At 40.9% G+C, this 15411-nt stretch overlaps 1 protein-coding gene across 4 annotated transcripts in view; it reads left to right on the top strand.

Moving 5' to 3' along the window:
• AFG2A (AFG2 AAA ATPase homolog A) overlaps positions 1 to 14779 on the top strand; it is a 303934-nt gene extending 289155 nt beyond the window's left edge. For 2 of the 4 annotated variants that reach the window (XM_010985561.3, XM_031466462.2), the window contains one exon: positions 1577 to 2500. In XM_010985561.3, the coding sequence (XP_010983863.2) occupies positions 1577 to 1753 (177 nt within the window). In that variant the 3' untranslated portion in view covers positions 1754 to 2500. Of the gene's footprint in view, positions 1 to 1576; positions 2501 to 10200; positions 10420 to 14752 lie in introns of those variants that run through there. The other 2 variants (XR_010376820.1, XM_064476207.1) reach the window with 2 other exon arrangements.
• Positions 14780 to 15411: the final 632 nt, after the last annotated feature.

Here is a 15411-nt window from a genome sequence, read left to right as displayed (position 1 = left end):
CTTCGCCTGAGGAGGGAGCCACACAACGGAAACATTCCCTGCACTATGCAGGAAATTCAGTCCTCTCTGCCTCTTCCAGTGATTCCTCCTCCGCCTTTTCAGCCTTGCAACCATTGCTTCAAAATCTTGCACAGATGAAAGAAGTGCTCTCAGATGGAGGGGGCTGAGCTCTCCCTACCTGGTCCCTTCACCTCCGTATGGAGGTCCCCAAGGTCTCTTTGGCACACACAGTGGAACCGTGGGATAGCCAGTTTACTGTGCTGGGCATTTCATGTGCTTTTATTGTGCTTATTAATTATCACATCTTATTTTCAAAATAACTCTTTTTGCACCAGAATATGTGATGAAGTCGTTTCACTAATCCCTAAAAGTTTTGTTTTTGCCTTCCACAAGTTGGTAGCCATTCTTTTGGAGAAAGCATTAATATGCATAACCACTATAGTCGACTTCAGCACCCATTAATGAAGCCCAGAACTAACAGTTACATTGTCGTAATTTGACAAAGCCATCTAAATCTATGCACGTTTTTTTGAAAGCTTCCTAAACATGCTGCTAAATCCCCTAAAAAGCTACTAAACTGCTTTGGCAGCCATTAGCCCAGCATAAGCAGAGGAACTCTTTTCAGTAAGTGAACAAACAGAGAAAATATGCTGAATGGCTGGACAAATGTGTTTCAGCTGGCCCTTTCATTTACCGATATAAGGGTGCAGTCAATATCAATCACTGTTTTCCCTGTTGCCCTGAAAATCACAATATCTCTTTTCATCCCACAAGCTCTTTTCAGCACAGTAATGTGTCTTTAGAATGACACTGGCATCAGCCCGCTTCCGCTGTCTGAAGTCCAGAGAGCTTAAAACACATTTCAGGATTCAAGACTTGAACCTTCCTCCCTTCCGTTTGCCTACCGCCCACTCTCTCCTCCCTCCCTCTGCATCCACTCCCCCTCCCCAGATTCTTTTCAGTTCTCCCAGCTTTCCTCGCTGAGTAAACAGAATTCACTTCTCTGTTCTAATGCAGCTCTCCAAAGTAAACGGAGACAACTCTATCTGATATTCCCAAGATTTAAGAACTCATTAAGGAGCTGCACATAAAGAAACGCTTTTACATGTTGGTAATACATCAAAGGTTGAAAGGAATGTGGAAATTCTATGCTGTGACAAGGTGTGCCGATGTGCAGGACCTCACTCTCTAGCAGTCTCCTCCCCCCTCAACGTGCACACTCATCCTTTGTCGTCCTGTGTCTGTGTTCGAGGTCTGTGCCTGCACGTCCGCTCCACCATCATAGTCGTAGGCGCCTGAAGAGCAAACGCCATCACTTACGTATCTTTCTGCCGTTCCTGGATCCGCGTACTTAATACGTTGTTGTAAAATGAAGGTGATTACTTTTTATTCTTTTCAAAACTTAAGAGAATAACTCCTGAAGATAAATTTTAGGAATGTGCTTATTGTCATCAAAGTTACCACGGATGAATATATGAAGTGTTAACATTTCTAAAAAACAGTTTGGAATATTTTCTCTCTCCTTTTTTGTTGTTTCTTCTTTCGTTTTTGCTTTTATTTGTTTGTGTTGTTTCAGATTATAGCCGTGTGTAAAGAGGCAGCCCTTCAGGCTCTGGAAGAAGACATTCAAGCCAACTGCATTATGAAACGACATTTCACTCAAGCCTTGAGCACTGTGACACCCAGACTTCCTGAATCATTGAGACATTTCTATGAAGATTATCAAGAAAAGAGTGGGCTACATACACTCTGAGAAAATATGCATATTCATTATGCTAAAAATACTTTCTAGAGAAAATTTGTTTCTTTTTTAAAGAGTGTCACAAAAGCCCTTAATAAGCAAAATGTTTCAAATGTGTTGACTATATTGAGGGGCTTCAGTTCTTACAGACATTTTAAATCATATGGATACAATGAAAATATCCACGAAAATCTCTGGAGAGAGTTTAAATCAGTTTATCTGGAAATGTGTGCTGAGTTTTAAAAAGCAAACTTGTAGCTTTTTCATTTTTGACTGGCTCATTCATCCCATGAAATGCTTTCCTTACTCCAGAATCTGATTCAGTGCATTTCCAGATACCAAGTCTGTGGGCATCAGTTTTATACAAGAACATAGAAAATGCACGTAGATGAAAGCACAGTGAAAAATATTTACAAATAATGGCTACATGCACATAAACCGGGCTTATGTGACCTTGTTTCCAAATACATATTAGTTCTCATTATAATTCAGACTTACATTTTTGCTTTAGACTTCTTCACCTGTACTTATGACAATTTAAAAAGAAGAATTAAGAGTTATTTCATATACTATAACGTCCTTTGAAAGTTAAAAAAAAAAAATGGAGATATAAGCCTAGTCCTGGCCTAGAGAAGTAGACTTAGTTGTTTTTTGGTTTTTGTTTTTCATAAAATGCTATAAAGAAACCATATGAAGTATTCATGTTTTAACTTACACACATTTCCAGGTTACCAATAAACTTTTTCAGTTCAAAGATAACCCAAACTGTATGCTTAATCATATTGTCTTATGTTGCATTCTGAATATGCTCCTAATTATTTATCTTTGAGAGTTATAGACATTTTAATACTTCATAAGTATTCTTGAGAAAGCTGTTGGAAATTTATTGCTTGACTTCCAGTTCAGGAGCTGGCGATGGAAAGAACGTGCACTTAAACCCAGTCACTGTAGATCTTTGAAAATTCCCAGAAAGACAAGTCAGGCAAGAAATACCTGATTATCAAAATAACAGGGCTGTACAGTTTTGTGGTGGCAGACACTCTGAAGTCATGTCTCAACTGTTTCACCCTTTGACTATCAGAAGTAGCTTTGTCAGAGTTTTTTCCCAGACTACGTTGGTTTATTGGTACATAAAACCACCCAAGGGATGAAGAATATTACTACTAGTTAGAAATGTGCTGTCAAATCTAATAGACACTAGTCACATGTAGCTATTTAAGTGTTTTTGTGTGTGTGTGTGTGTGGTTTTTTTGGTGGAGGAGGTAATTGGGTTTGTTTGTTTGTTTGTTTGTTTGTTTAATGAGGCACTGGGGATTGAACCCAGGACCTCATGCATGCTAAGCGTGTGCTCTACCAGAGTATACCCTTCCTCCAAAGTTTAGATTTTAATTAAAATTAAGTAGGATTAGAAATTTAGTTCATCTGACATGTTAGCCACATTTCGAGTGTTCAAAGGCCATGTTGAAATAAACAGAACCTCAAAGTTACTTTTCTGCTCCCCATTTTCCTGTTATTAGAGGACCATAACTTCTTCCCTCTAAATGCTGGGGCACAAGAAAGTAAGAGAAAAACTTATCCCCCAAGGTCTAAACAGGAAAATTAAAGAAATCCCATTGCCAGTAAACTAAAAACCAGAACAGTAAGCTGGGACCAACACTGAGGCTCTCAGGCTGGGGCTGGGTGCTGGGTAGGAGGGCGGTCTGTCAGGAAGGGGTTTAGATGGTGATGACCACTGGGACCCTTCAGCCCATCTGACACGTGAAGTTGTGACTGAGCCTCACATGTAATGTTCAGATCTCTAACAACCAACACATTCAGTGTGAGGGCAGACTAGAAATCCTCCCACAGGCCAGGGAGGCCACAAGGAGCTTCTCTTGACTTGGTCTGTGCTTTGGATTAAAAAAGAGGATTCTGACTTTGGGCTTACCCAACCATGGCTTCAGGATTTGAATTCACACGAATTCTGACAAGGAAGCTCAAAACCTAGAAAGTAACATGAAAACATGAATCCAAGTTAGAAATATCCTTTAGGCAACTAGCAGTTGCATTAGTTGAAGGAATATATCCTCACCCTGGCCACAGAGGATTCCAGCAGTTAAAACTCTGCTTACAGAGTTTATAATCCCAAAGGATGTGGAGCTGTGGAGCCTCCCTCTCTGCTGGTGGCACATAAATTGGTGTAGCCACTTTGGAAAGCAACTAGCATATCTAGTAATGTTGAAGACCCCGATAATCCCAACAGTTCTCCTAAGTGTCTGTCTCAAGGCAGGTTATGTTCTATAAGGTAATGAATGAGAAAATCATAGCACCATTATTTATAAGTAGTAAGAAACTGGAAACAATCTAAATATCCATCAGTAAGAGAATGGATTTCTATGGAATACTAACATGGTGCAGTACTTAGGGCAGTAAAAACGAGACTGGTGTGTAAAACGGGAATCTCAAAAACAAACAAAAGGAACGTTTCAGAAGGATACCTATGATACTTATTTAAAGTTTAAAGCATGCAAAATATGTTGTTTACGGGGACATGTGTAGTAAGAGGCTACATGAATGGAAACAAAAAGCACCAAGTACTGGGGAGAGATTTCCTCGAGGGAGAAAGGTTGAAATGTTTCATGTCTTAAGCTAAGTGATGGGAACACAGAAATTGATTATAATACAGTCTGCGCTTTTTGTATGCCTATGTAGTTCATTGTTTTTTAAAAATGAGACTTAAACTGGCATGTTATGGTGCCAAGACAAAATGCATCTATAGCCGCATTCTGCGTCCCAGCCAACTGTCATTCAGCCAATTCCATAGACTGCCATCCAGTACAGTCCACAGTGGCCACAGCCCCATATGTCTGGAAGATCAGAGTACCAGATATGATGGAATAAAATGCAAGCAGGCATACGTGCTCAGGCTTTTAGGACCCAGGAAACAAGTTGAAATAATTTTTTTTTTAATAACTTCTTTTTTTCCCCTTCCAGTTTTATTAAGATATAATTGGCATCCATCACTGTATAAATGTAAGGGCTTTAGCATAATGATTTGACTTACGTACATCATAAAATGATTATCAGAATAAGTTTAGTGAACATCCATCATCTCAAATTGATTCAAAGTTAAATAGAAAAACTATTTTTTCCTCGTGAAGTTGGAAGAAACTTGTCGATGAAAGTGTTTAGGTGATTGATACATGTCTTGCCACAGGTGGGAGAAACTAAATCTGAGTGTCAGATGCCTGTTTCTCCAGCACTGTGATCATACAAAGAGTTGGAAGTTAAGAATTTTCAAAGACTTGAGAGCACTACAGTCTATTCCAAACCAATTGTTTTTCACATCTTTAGATAACGATTGCCTTTAAAAAGGCAGTGATACATAGTCCTTTATTTGAAGTGTGTGCTCCTTCTACAGTAGTGAAGTTCTGAGTCCCAGAAAAGAGCAGGTCAGGTGTCACTGATAACACCTCCATCTCTGTGGCAGTTTGCTTTCTAATTCCAGAGTCTCATATTTATTGATTTAAAAATAGTGTATGATCCTATTATTTGGGATTTGAATACATGGTATAATTCATGGAAAATTTAAGTTCAGCAGGGGAAGAAAAGTCCAGCTTCCTATCTTAAACCAATTTGCTTTTTTTGGCATTTATTTAGTTAAAAGTTTGTCGTTGGTTCAGATTCTTTTCAGGGTTTGGGGATATCCACATTGACTTTTTTTTCTTTCTTTTTTTTTTTTTTTTTTTTTTTTGCAGTGTTCTAAGGGACTTTAGTTTGAATAGTGAAATTAATGTCTCCTTCTAACAGCAAAACTTAGAAGGATGGCTTCTAACTTTTACTTCTTCATGACCAAGAAAAGTTATTTATAAGCTTTATACTGACTTCCCTAACTTAGCTTGAAAAAATGTTCACTTCTGTGTTATATCTAATGTGTAAAACAGGTTTTAAAAATAACGTATAAGCTTTCCATTTTGGAAAAATAGTTACTGAATTTATAGAAAAACCAAGCCTGAGTATATGTTATTTATCTTAATCAGGAGAAGGCTGTAGAGAATTTGCTATAAACATAGAGTAAAATAATTTCCCTGGACTGTTGTTAGTTACTTAAATTCCTGAATGTGAGGTTGTAAAGAGTCTTGGTTCGTTTGTCGTGTTTCCCTGCATCCTCCCTTTAAAGATGAGCACACACCAAAGCACCCTTTGAAAATACATACAGATTGAATTAACAGTAGTTTCCAAATATGGTCCACATGAAAATTCTAATTCTCCAAATTGATTTGCTTTCCTTCGTTCTGTTTTCATTATACCAGTTGTGTGCATGGATAGACTTTTTACCTAATTATGTCAAATATACCCCAGTGGCCTATATCTTTGGGGGCTCACTTTAAGGAGTAGAATTCACTCTAGCAAATTTAAACAGAAGGAGATAGTTTACAAGGTTTTTAATGGTTTACAAAATCATTGGGGAATTTGTAGACTCTTCAAGACAGTGATAAACACTACTGGAAAGATATCTAAAGTGTCACACACCACAAAACCCAAGGGAATGAAAAGAAAGAAAAATAGAGTTCATCTATGCTGAAATTAGAGAACAGATAAACCCCATGTTAAGTATTTTAAAGGCTGTCTGTCAGGTACAACACATTTTGAACCCACTTGAATCCAGGAAGTTCAACATAAATTAAGGGTCTTGAGATAAGAGTGTTCTGGATTTTCGGGGTAGGCCCAGTGTTGTAATCACAAGGGCCCTTATGAGGGAAAGATGGAAGCAGGAGATTCAGAATCAGAGGAGAAGTTAGAGAGAGAGAGATTGGAAGATGCTATTGTGCTGGCTTTGAAGATGGAGGAAGGGGCCACAAGCCAAGGAACGCAGGCAGCCTCTGGAAACTGGAAAAGACAAGCAAAGAGATCCCCCTAATGCCTCCAGGACACAACCCTGCCAACACCCTAATTTCAGTCCCATGTCATAGACTCACTTTAGATTTCTCTATGCTATTTTAAGCCACTCTTTGTGATTCTCAAAAGTTCCTGTGCACAGATGGTTTTACAGGTAAAAATTCATTTAGATCTTCAACCTGATCATCGTTATGCTATTTAAACTATTTCAGAGCACAAAGAAAAAAATCCCAATTCTTATTATGACTAACATACTGCCAACCCCCTTTAAAAGAAGAACCTTTAAAAAATTATTACTCAAAATCAAATACTTTAGCATTATTAATAGATCAAAGTAGAAAACAGTACACTCAGTTTTATGGAATTCAACATCCATTTCTCATTTAGAAAAATAAAATAAAGGTAGCATTAGCATGCTAAAAATAGCAATCCTAAACTAATGCCCAGTAACATAATTAAATTCAGAGCAACTGTTCACCTTTACCCTTTGAGTACTAGCCAATAAAGTCACACATGGAAATAGAGTAAAAAAAAAACAAAAAAAAAACCCCAAGATAATTAACTGAGAAATTATTAGGTAACTAATATGTCCTCAGACTTCACTGGCTTACAACAAAATTAAGTATTTATTTTGTTGTTTTCTTTCGTATTCAATTTGTCCATAAGCCTTGGGACTCCCCCATTAATACACTTGAATGTTTGTTAAGTACAACAGCAGTAACTGACACCAGCTCTTCTCTGTCCCACCCCCACCCCACCCCCCACTCCCTGTGAGCCACTCCTCACCCCGGGGCCCCTGGGCTACAGTCTGACAAGCTCCTCCCAGTCACCTTCTCCCCTAGCTCAGACAGGGACCTTACCTCAGCTCCCCCAGGGTAAAGGCTAAGGGCAGGCTGTGATTTTTATAAAACTGATACTAGAGAACAATTACAGCGATGAAAACATTTTACTTTCCTATCGGACATCAGGGCTCCTAGAGTCTGTACCCTGGTTTAGCTTGCTCTCTACTACCCAGTTGGAAGAAACAGCCCATCACATGCTAACTGTGGTGTCCTCACTGCATGCCAGCCAGGACCCAGAGTAATTCCTGCCATTCTGCCCGCCATGAGAGCCCATGTCATCTATGATGCAGTTGTCCAACTCAGCTGCCCCCAAATGTTTCATTCTAGAAAGAGATCTTTCTTTTTATGTTTGAATAACTAAAATTTACATTAAGATTTCTTTTAACCAACACTCTTTCCCCCAAAGATAATTTTTCTTCTACCTTGAGAAGAACAGTAGAAACATCAGGAAATTTTAAAACTGCTTTTAGATTATCAAGGTTCCAGAAATGCTGTATTCCAGTCTTAAAGGAGCATGTCACCTTTACCAGCCCTAGAGTTCAGTAAGATGAATCCTTGACTAGTGTCTCCATGAAGGGGACAGGAAGAGGAATGGAATATAGGGAGCTGAAAAGGATACCTATAAGCTGAAAAAAGACATTTTCAAGAAGCAACGACAAAAGGTCAGTAAGGAGGAGCAAATACCATAAACATTGAATTTAGCTCTTAGTGGTCAAGAATGACCTTTAAGGAAGCAGTATCAATGGAGTAATAAAGGTTAATGGTGGTTTACACTATATAACATACTTTATGTGGGTTTTTTTTTTCCCAAAAAAAAGTGTAATACAGTCAGTGTGTCAGTTAAGTTCTTTTCTCCTAACTCCAAACCCAACCTTCTAAACTGCGGTGCTGAAGCTGGTATCCGCAAACCGCGGTACTTCATTGCAGCCGATGACCTAATAGGCTGTGCCAGTAGGAGGCGCTAGAGGAGACTGCAAAGCCGGGGCAGAGGACGGAACATGTTCCCTTCTGTTTGTTTCCTGTGGGCTCCCTGTGTCCTCCCGGCTTGTTTCCTGAGCATCACCAAGCATACTTGTGTTTTTAACCCCAACAGTGGTAGGTAGTTCCTTCCCACAGCAGTTGAGTCCTACGTCCGCAAATGCAGCCTCATTGCCCTGTTCCTTCCCTCGGGGACGCCAGCACCAGGGGACTGTCTGTGGGTGTAGTCTCAGGGTTTCAGACCAGGAAGGACGAGTGTAGCACTGGACTGAGCTGAATGTATGCTCTGTGTTCACTTGGCATAGATTCTGGATTACATGTGTTCGTTTGTTTAGCTGCAACTGGCTGTAATAGGCTACTTCTTTCTTCATTTTTACTTGTTTGTTCATTTATTATCTGTATCGCCCCCACTGCTTCATGTGTATAGGAGTTTTTCTCTGTCTTGTTCACTGCTGTATTCTCTCCCATTTCCATTGTAAGGGAAGGAGAGTTTTTTGGCTTCTGTGCCAATTTTTTAAAAACCTTTTTAATTTGCATATTTCCACAAAAACAAAATGAAACAAAAACATGGCCTTCTGTGTTTTGCACCCTCCGTGTAACTTCTCAGTAGGAATTCTTCAGGAAACTTGATGAGAGTGATTGAATGAAAGCAGAAGTGCCCCTCGGCTGAGTTGCAGGACAGTAGTTAGCCATTTCCACTGCCCCTAGCAATCTCTGTGAGGTTCTGTCAAGAGAGAAATCTGGTCCTTCGTCTCCTGTAACAAGGCACCACTTTATTTCTCCATATTCTGGTGTAAAATATCTAGTGAAAACTAGGAGTTGGTGGAATCATTCAGGCAGAAACAGCAATACAAACACATGTTTTTAAACATTTTGTTCACAAAGGCCCACAGTTTTGGAAAATGTTGAGATTTTTGGTAAATTTTCTCACAAAAAGTTGATGTGCCTGAAAAAACATTACAGTGGAGTTTTAGCAGAGAGCCAGGCTGTACCAACCCAAAGAACAGTAAGGAATTTTCCGGTGGCTTCTGGGCTAATTTGCACTTTTCGCCTCTTAGGGCAGGTTAGAGTTCATGGTTAGAGGGCCCACAAGCCCCGGAATCACAGGAATCACAGCTCAGAATCACAGGAATTTGTCCAGAGCTCTGGGCGGAAGTTGTCTGTCACTGCCGCCCCGGGTCGGGCTTCTCCGGTCTCAGTGAAGGGAAGGTCCACACGCCTGCCCTGGGGAGTCAAGGAGGTGGGGACCGCCAAGCTCTCTGCACACCACAGTCCGCGGCTTGCTTTCGTGTGTCCCTGGGTTGCCGGTTCTTCCCTTCACCCTGGTCTCACCTGGCCAGTCCCGGTGGCTCAAGGTGCATTGCACTAGGAAGCACACTGGGGGAGAAGGCAAAAGAATTTGGGCAAAATCACAAAATGTGGATACTAAGGGACCAAGTGCAATGGAATCGTCACCTGTCTTGTAGGGGTGTTGGGAGAACTGACTCATGCTTGTAAAGGCCTTTGAGTTCCTTGGAGGGACGGTGCCACCGGAGCACTAAGCATCATTGTGAAGGGATTATGTGCACAAATACAATACCAGGAGCCAGGATATCACTAAAAATAAAGCAGCACTTTCTGTGAGGAAGGTAAGGAAGGAAATGCCTCACTGAAAAAAGCTTAACTGTCTTTTAATACAAATGCTTAGGCTACCGGGTAATGGAACAGCAAATCTGAGATTCTATTCTAGGTAAAGGATTATGTTTTCTCCGCATTGTCAAGGTGCTGTGGAACAAAACAACATGACTGCTTGACCTGAAAGAAGGTTAGAGTCTTTGAAAAAGAGATTAAGAGGATGTTTGGCTATTGCATGGTGTGCTCCATCCATCCATGAGGGAAAAGGCAACAGAAAAGTAAATGTTTGTTTGCTTTGGGGGGAAAGGTGTTTAAAAAATTGGAAGAAAGGAGACTTTCAAATTCAAATAACTTTTGTGGTGGTTCCCAGTAAATCTAGTGATGAAAATTAAAGCTCGTTAGAAACCGAAATACATTTTTCATTTGCTTTTCTCTCAAACAAGTGCTTTAAACCCTGTGTTTGAAATAACAGAAGTAGTATAGTCTTGCTTGTGTGTTTACAGAAAATTATCACATTAACTGCGTAGAAAAACAAACACAAAACAAACAAAGCCTCTCTACTTTGTCCGCGTGATAATTAAAACATGCTGTATCTATAGACTGGGTCATATAGTGTTTTCGAAGCCCTTGTTAGGCATTGGATTAATACAGCTCACAGCAGAAATGGGGCTGGAAACTGTCTCCCCCCAACCCTTCTTTCCGACCCTTTCTGTCTCCTCCACCTGCTTATTTTATAACAAGGCCTTGGAGTCTGAAGCAGATTAGCAAACAAATCCTTTAATGTCATTCGAATAATTTCCCCAACGTAAATGGATTCATCTGCCAACCCAGAAGCAAATTCTACATTTCAAATACCTCGGCTGCATAATAAGCCATTTCTGCCCACCTCCTAGTTTATGGTACAAAGGTCATTTTATTTTAATGTGCTTCCTTCCCCATTCTTCCCTCCCATTCCATCTCTGGCCCTCTCTATTTCCACCTTTGAAAATGTCCTATGCGTGGCTTTTAGAGAAGCATCAAAGAGCACGAATAATAACCTGTGGTTCCCAGAAAAGCCAGAAAAGTGAAAGAACGTGGAACACAAGGGAATGGCCTTCCACCAGCCCCAGAAGACCCTCCTCCAGAAACTCCTGGTGCGGCTCCATCTGGCTGTGTCTGTGCAGCGCTGGGCGTGAGGCCTGAACATCATGGCCGAACACAGGCCCTGAACGGCCACCAATCCTGGTTTCCCCCAGATTTTACCATAATCAGGAGGAAAATCTGGGCTGGCTCCCTAAACCCTACTTAGACATTTTAAGAACCAGAAATGGGGTGAGTTTTGTAGGAATAGAGAAGGCAGGCAGTTTGGTCTTTGATCCCAGAATTGTTATATTCAAGTGCCATTGAATTCAGTGACTTGCTCAAGGTCACGAGGTCAGAGGTAAGGGCAGGGGGTGGTGTGCAGTCACCTGCTCTTCCGCCCGCCTGGGCCATCCTGCTCCTCCCAAACCACGCTGCTTCCCCGACCAAAGGGTCGCTATGCAGCTCTCACTCAGGAACCTGAGGGAAGGAGGCTATCTGGGGGTTATTTATTCAAAACCATCGGGTCAATTCTGAGTCATATTAACACTTCCCTTTACTCACCCTTTGAAACCTGAGCCACATGAGTCACCGAACTGTTCCATGCTCTGGGCTGGTGACCGGAGGGAAAGGCTTCATTTGAAGAAGCAGGTCCTCATGGCTGTCGGGGATACATTCCTGAGAGTCACAGTGAACAAGGACGTGACGAATGGTGAGGCTGGAAGATCCCTGCAGCTGTGAGCCCCCAGGTCCTCCTGGCACGTGAGCCACAGCGAGTCCTCTTTCCTGAAATGCAGGGTCTCCGTCAGGCCTTGAGGCTAAAGTGGGAGGAACAATGGGGTAAAAGGAAGAAGGAGGACGTAAGCGTGTTTCTAAAGAACAGTCATGACATCAGGACCTTTGACTGCAAAACAGCACAGGACGCCTCACAGATGAAGTACAGTGACATGTGGCACAATGGCTGGGCCTTAGCAATGTGACAGCAAGTGAGAAAGTCTCTCTCCAAAACTGATATACCACACGACATCCTTTACGTAGGTTAAAGCAGCTAAAAAAATGTTTTAAACCAAGAGCAGTTTAGGAATACAATAAACCTACACAGAGAGAAAAGCAAGGAGACGAGGTCAGGATTCAGGATGACACTGAGGACAGGGGTGAGGCTGCTGGAATGTATGATTACATGTGAGTGATTTTCTGGTCCTACTGTGGTTTGGGGAGATGGGTTCCTGGATGCTAATTATATTTACATAAATTATTTACTTACCTGGGATTTAGCAGGTACATTTTTATACTTAATTAAGGTACGTAAATAATTCATGTACTTAAATTATATACCTAAGTAAGTAAATAACTAAATGTAAGTGGAACATTCACAGCCCAGTGACAACCATGTACTGTGAGCAGAGGATCCTGAACTTGTAGACGGCCGTCCTCTCCCCACGTCTCCTCACGTCATCTTCCCTTCACGCTGTCACTGTGTCCCACGTTCCCCTTTTCATAAGACACTAGTCATACTGGGTTTAAGAACTACTCTAATGCCTTCATTTGAACCTGATTCCTTCTCTCAAGACCTTGTCTCCAAGTGAGGTCACATTCTGAGGTACTAAAGGGTTAGGATTTCAACATACCTTTCTAGGGGAGGACACAGTTCAACCCACAACAACAATGTACAATAGCTGACTGTTAAGATCCATGGCATTGGGAAGGGAAGAAAACAGTTGTTTTAACTGTGTGCTTACAATGCAGTTTTCAAAATTTTTTCTTCATTTTAGCACTGCTGGCTTAAACATTGTGAATGGAAGAAAGCATAGAAGGATTGTTGAAACATTCCAAAAGAGCTACCCAGGGAGACAGTGAGACAGAGAAAGACAGACAGAGACAGGGAGGAATCTCATTCCCTGAGTCTTTTTGTTTATTTATTTTTAAATTGACGTATAGCTAATTTACAATATTATATTAGTTTTAGGTGTAGAACATAGTTATTCAAAATTTTTATAGATTATACTCCATTTAAATTTATTATAAAATATTGGCTGTGTGCCCTGTGCTGTACAATATATCTTTGTAGCTTATTTATTTTATCTGTAGGAGTTTGTTTTCTTAATCCCCTACCCCTATCTCTTCCTTCCCCTCTTCCCTCTCCCTACCAGTAACCACTAGTTTGTTCTCTATACCTGTGAGTCTATTTCTGTTTTGTTATATATGTTCATTTGTTTTACTTTTTAGATTCTACATATAAGTAATAACATGGAGTCTTTCTCTGTCTGATTTATTCCACTAAACATAATATTCTTTAGGTCTACCCACGTTGCTGAGAAATGGTATTATTTCATTCTTTTTATGGCTGAGTAATATTCCATTGTGTATATATACCACATTTTCTCTATCCATTCTTCTGTTGCCGTGCCTTGGGTTGTTTCCATGTCTTGGCTGTTGTAAATAATGCTGCTATGAACACTGGAGTGCGTGTATCTTTTTGAATTACTGTTCTCATTTTCTCTGAGTCTTTTTAGTTGGTTACAAATATTGATCACAAAACTTTAAGCCAACTTTGATTCATTCTCCTCCTTAAAGCAACTGCTCAATCCTAGGTATCCTCTTTGTCATGCAACATCTATCAACATTTAAAATGCATCAGCTGCTCTTTTTCTGGAATCATTGTAACATGAGTTTTTAAAAGATGTACAAGACTGTTTATGGTAACATTGTTTGCACTACAAAAAAAAATACTAGAAACATCTTAAGGGTGTATAAGTAAAGGAATGGTTGAATAAATTACAGTATATCCATGCTGTGCAAACATTTAAAAAGAACAAGAGGAAGTTTTATAATAATAGCCGGGCAATGGTGAGCATTCACTATATGCAAGCCCCATGTTAAGTGCACTTATACAGACTGTCTGATTTATTTGTGGAAACTCAGTCACTGGCCCACGTACAGCTGAAGAAAGTGGGACCTAAGAGACTTGAGAGGTGAAGGCGTTTGCCCAAGATGACACAGCTTGGACAGCTAGGATGCAAGCAAAGAGAGTGTATACACCAGAAAAAATAGTGATTCAAATAGCAATTATCACTCTAAAGCGGTGGGCTTAGCTCTTCCACAAGAAGTCTCGTCTTTGTCCTGCCCCTCACCGTTTCATGTTTCTGCCACCACAGCGTCCTCCCGTAGTTTTCACCCTCACCCCTCGGGCCCCCTTCCCTTCTCTGCTGAGCTAAAGCCTCCAGCATTCAGCCAAAGACCTCTGCTCTGCAAAACGGTCCCTCCTTGGCGCAGCCAGCCTTCGGTGTCCTCTCTTTTCCACGCCCTCCTGTGGCATCTGGATTGTTCATTTTGGCACCGTGTTCTTGCAGCGTTATTTTACCGTTTAATGTGTGCTTTATTCCTTCTTGGATAGTAGCTCCTGAAGGCAAGCAGCACCTCTTTTTCTTTTTTAAATTTTGTACCATTTAGCACTGTGTTGTATATCTAACTGGTGTCCAAGAAATATGTATTTAATAATGCCAATGAATTAAGGTTGCTATGCTTAAAATAGCAGCCTTATGGATACTCTCCATAGACAAAATCATAGACAGCTTACTTAAAGTAAAATATAAAGCATAAATGTTGCCCTGGGGTAAATCTTGACCTATCATTACACCAGTCCCTCTGTGGCTGGAGGCCCCACACCGGCTGCCGGATTCCCTGTGCCACCATCTGCCTGGCTGGACTTCTACAGGAGCTTCTACCGAGACATCTCCTTGGATTCTGGACTAGGTTTGAACCTTTAGTTAATGACATTTATTTCCCATGAGCCCTTTCCTTATATGGATTTACCTCCCGGCTTTATATCTAATTTGAGATTCACGGCAGAGGACTATTAGAATCTCAAGTAATGTGTTTCTGTCCTTACTCCATACCTGGGATTTGAGCGGCAGCTTCCTCTGTGAGTGCGCCCAGGAAAGCGTCCTAACTGTCCACTGCCTGACCTTGCTAGCCCCCAATTCTCTCTGAAAAATTGCAGTGGGAAACCAGACCAGCGCTTCAGTTGTTCTGCAGAGGAAATGGAACCACCATGTTTTTGAGGATTGAAAAAGAGATTGCTAGAAAGACTTGAAAGAAGGTGGGTGAAAGAAATCTGCCCAGTGCCGAATGAGGCTGTGATCAGACGGCAGGGCTTGGTAAGAGAGTTTATTTTGCTGTGTGAGGAGGTCTTGACCTTCACTCGAAGATGAGTAGCTATTCCCCAAGTTAAAGTGTCAACTGACTTGTTTACTCAGTGTCACATCTAGTCATTCAACAACAATGCCACTGTATCTAGGC

Source organism: Camelus dromedarius, chromosome 1 (genome assembly GCF_036321535.1).
Source record: "Camelus dromedarius isolate mCamDro1 chromosome 1, mCamDro1.pat, whole genome shotgun sequence".
Classification (NCBI taxonomy): Eukaryota; Metazoa; Chordata; class Mammalia; order Artiodactyla; family Camelidae; genus Camelus; species Camelus dromedarius.
The sequence above is the reverse complement of the archived record's forward strand: the minus strand, read 5'-3'. Positions and strand labels throughout refer to the sequence as shown.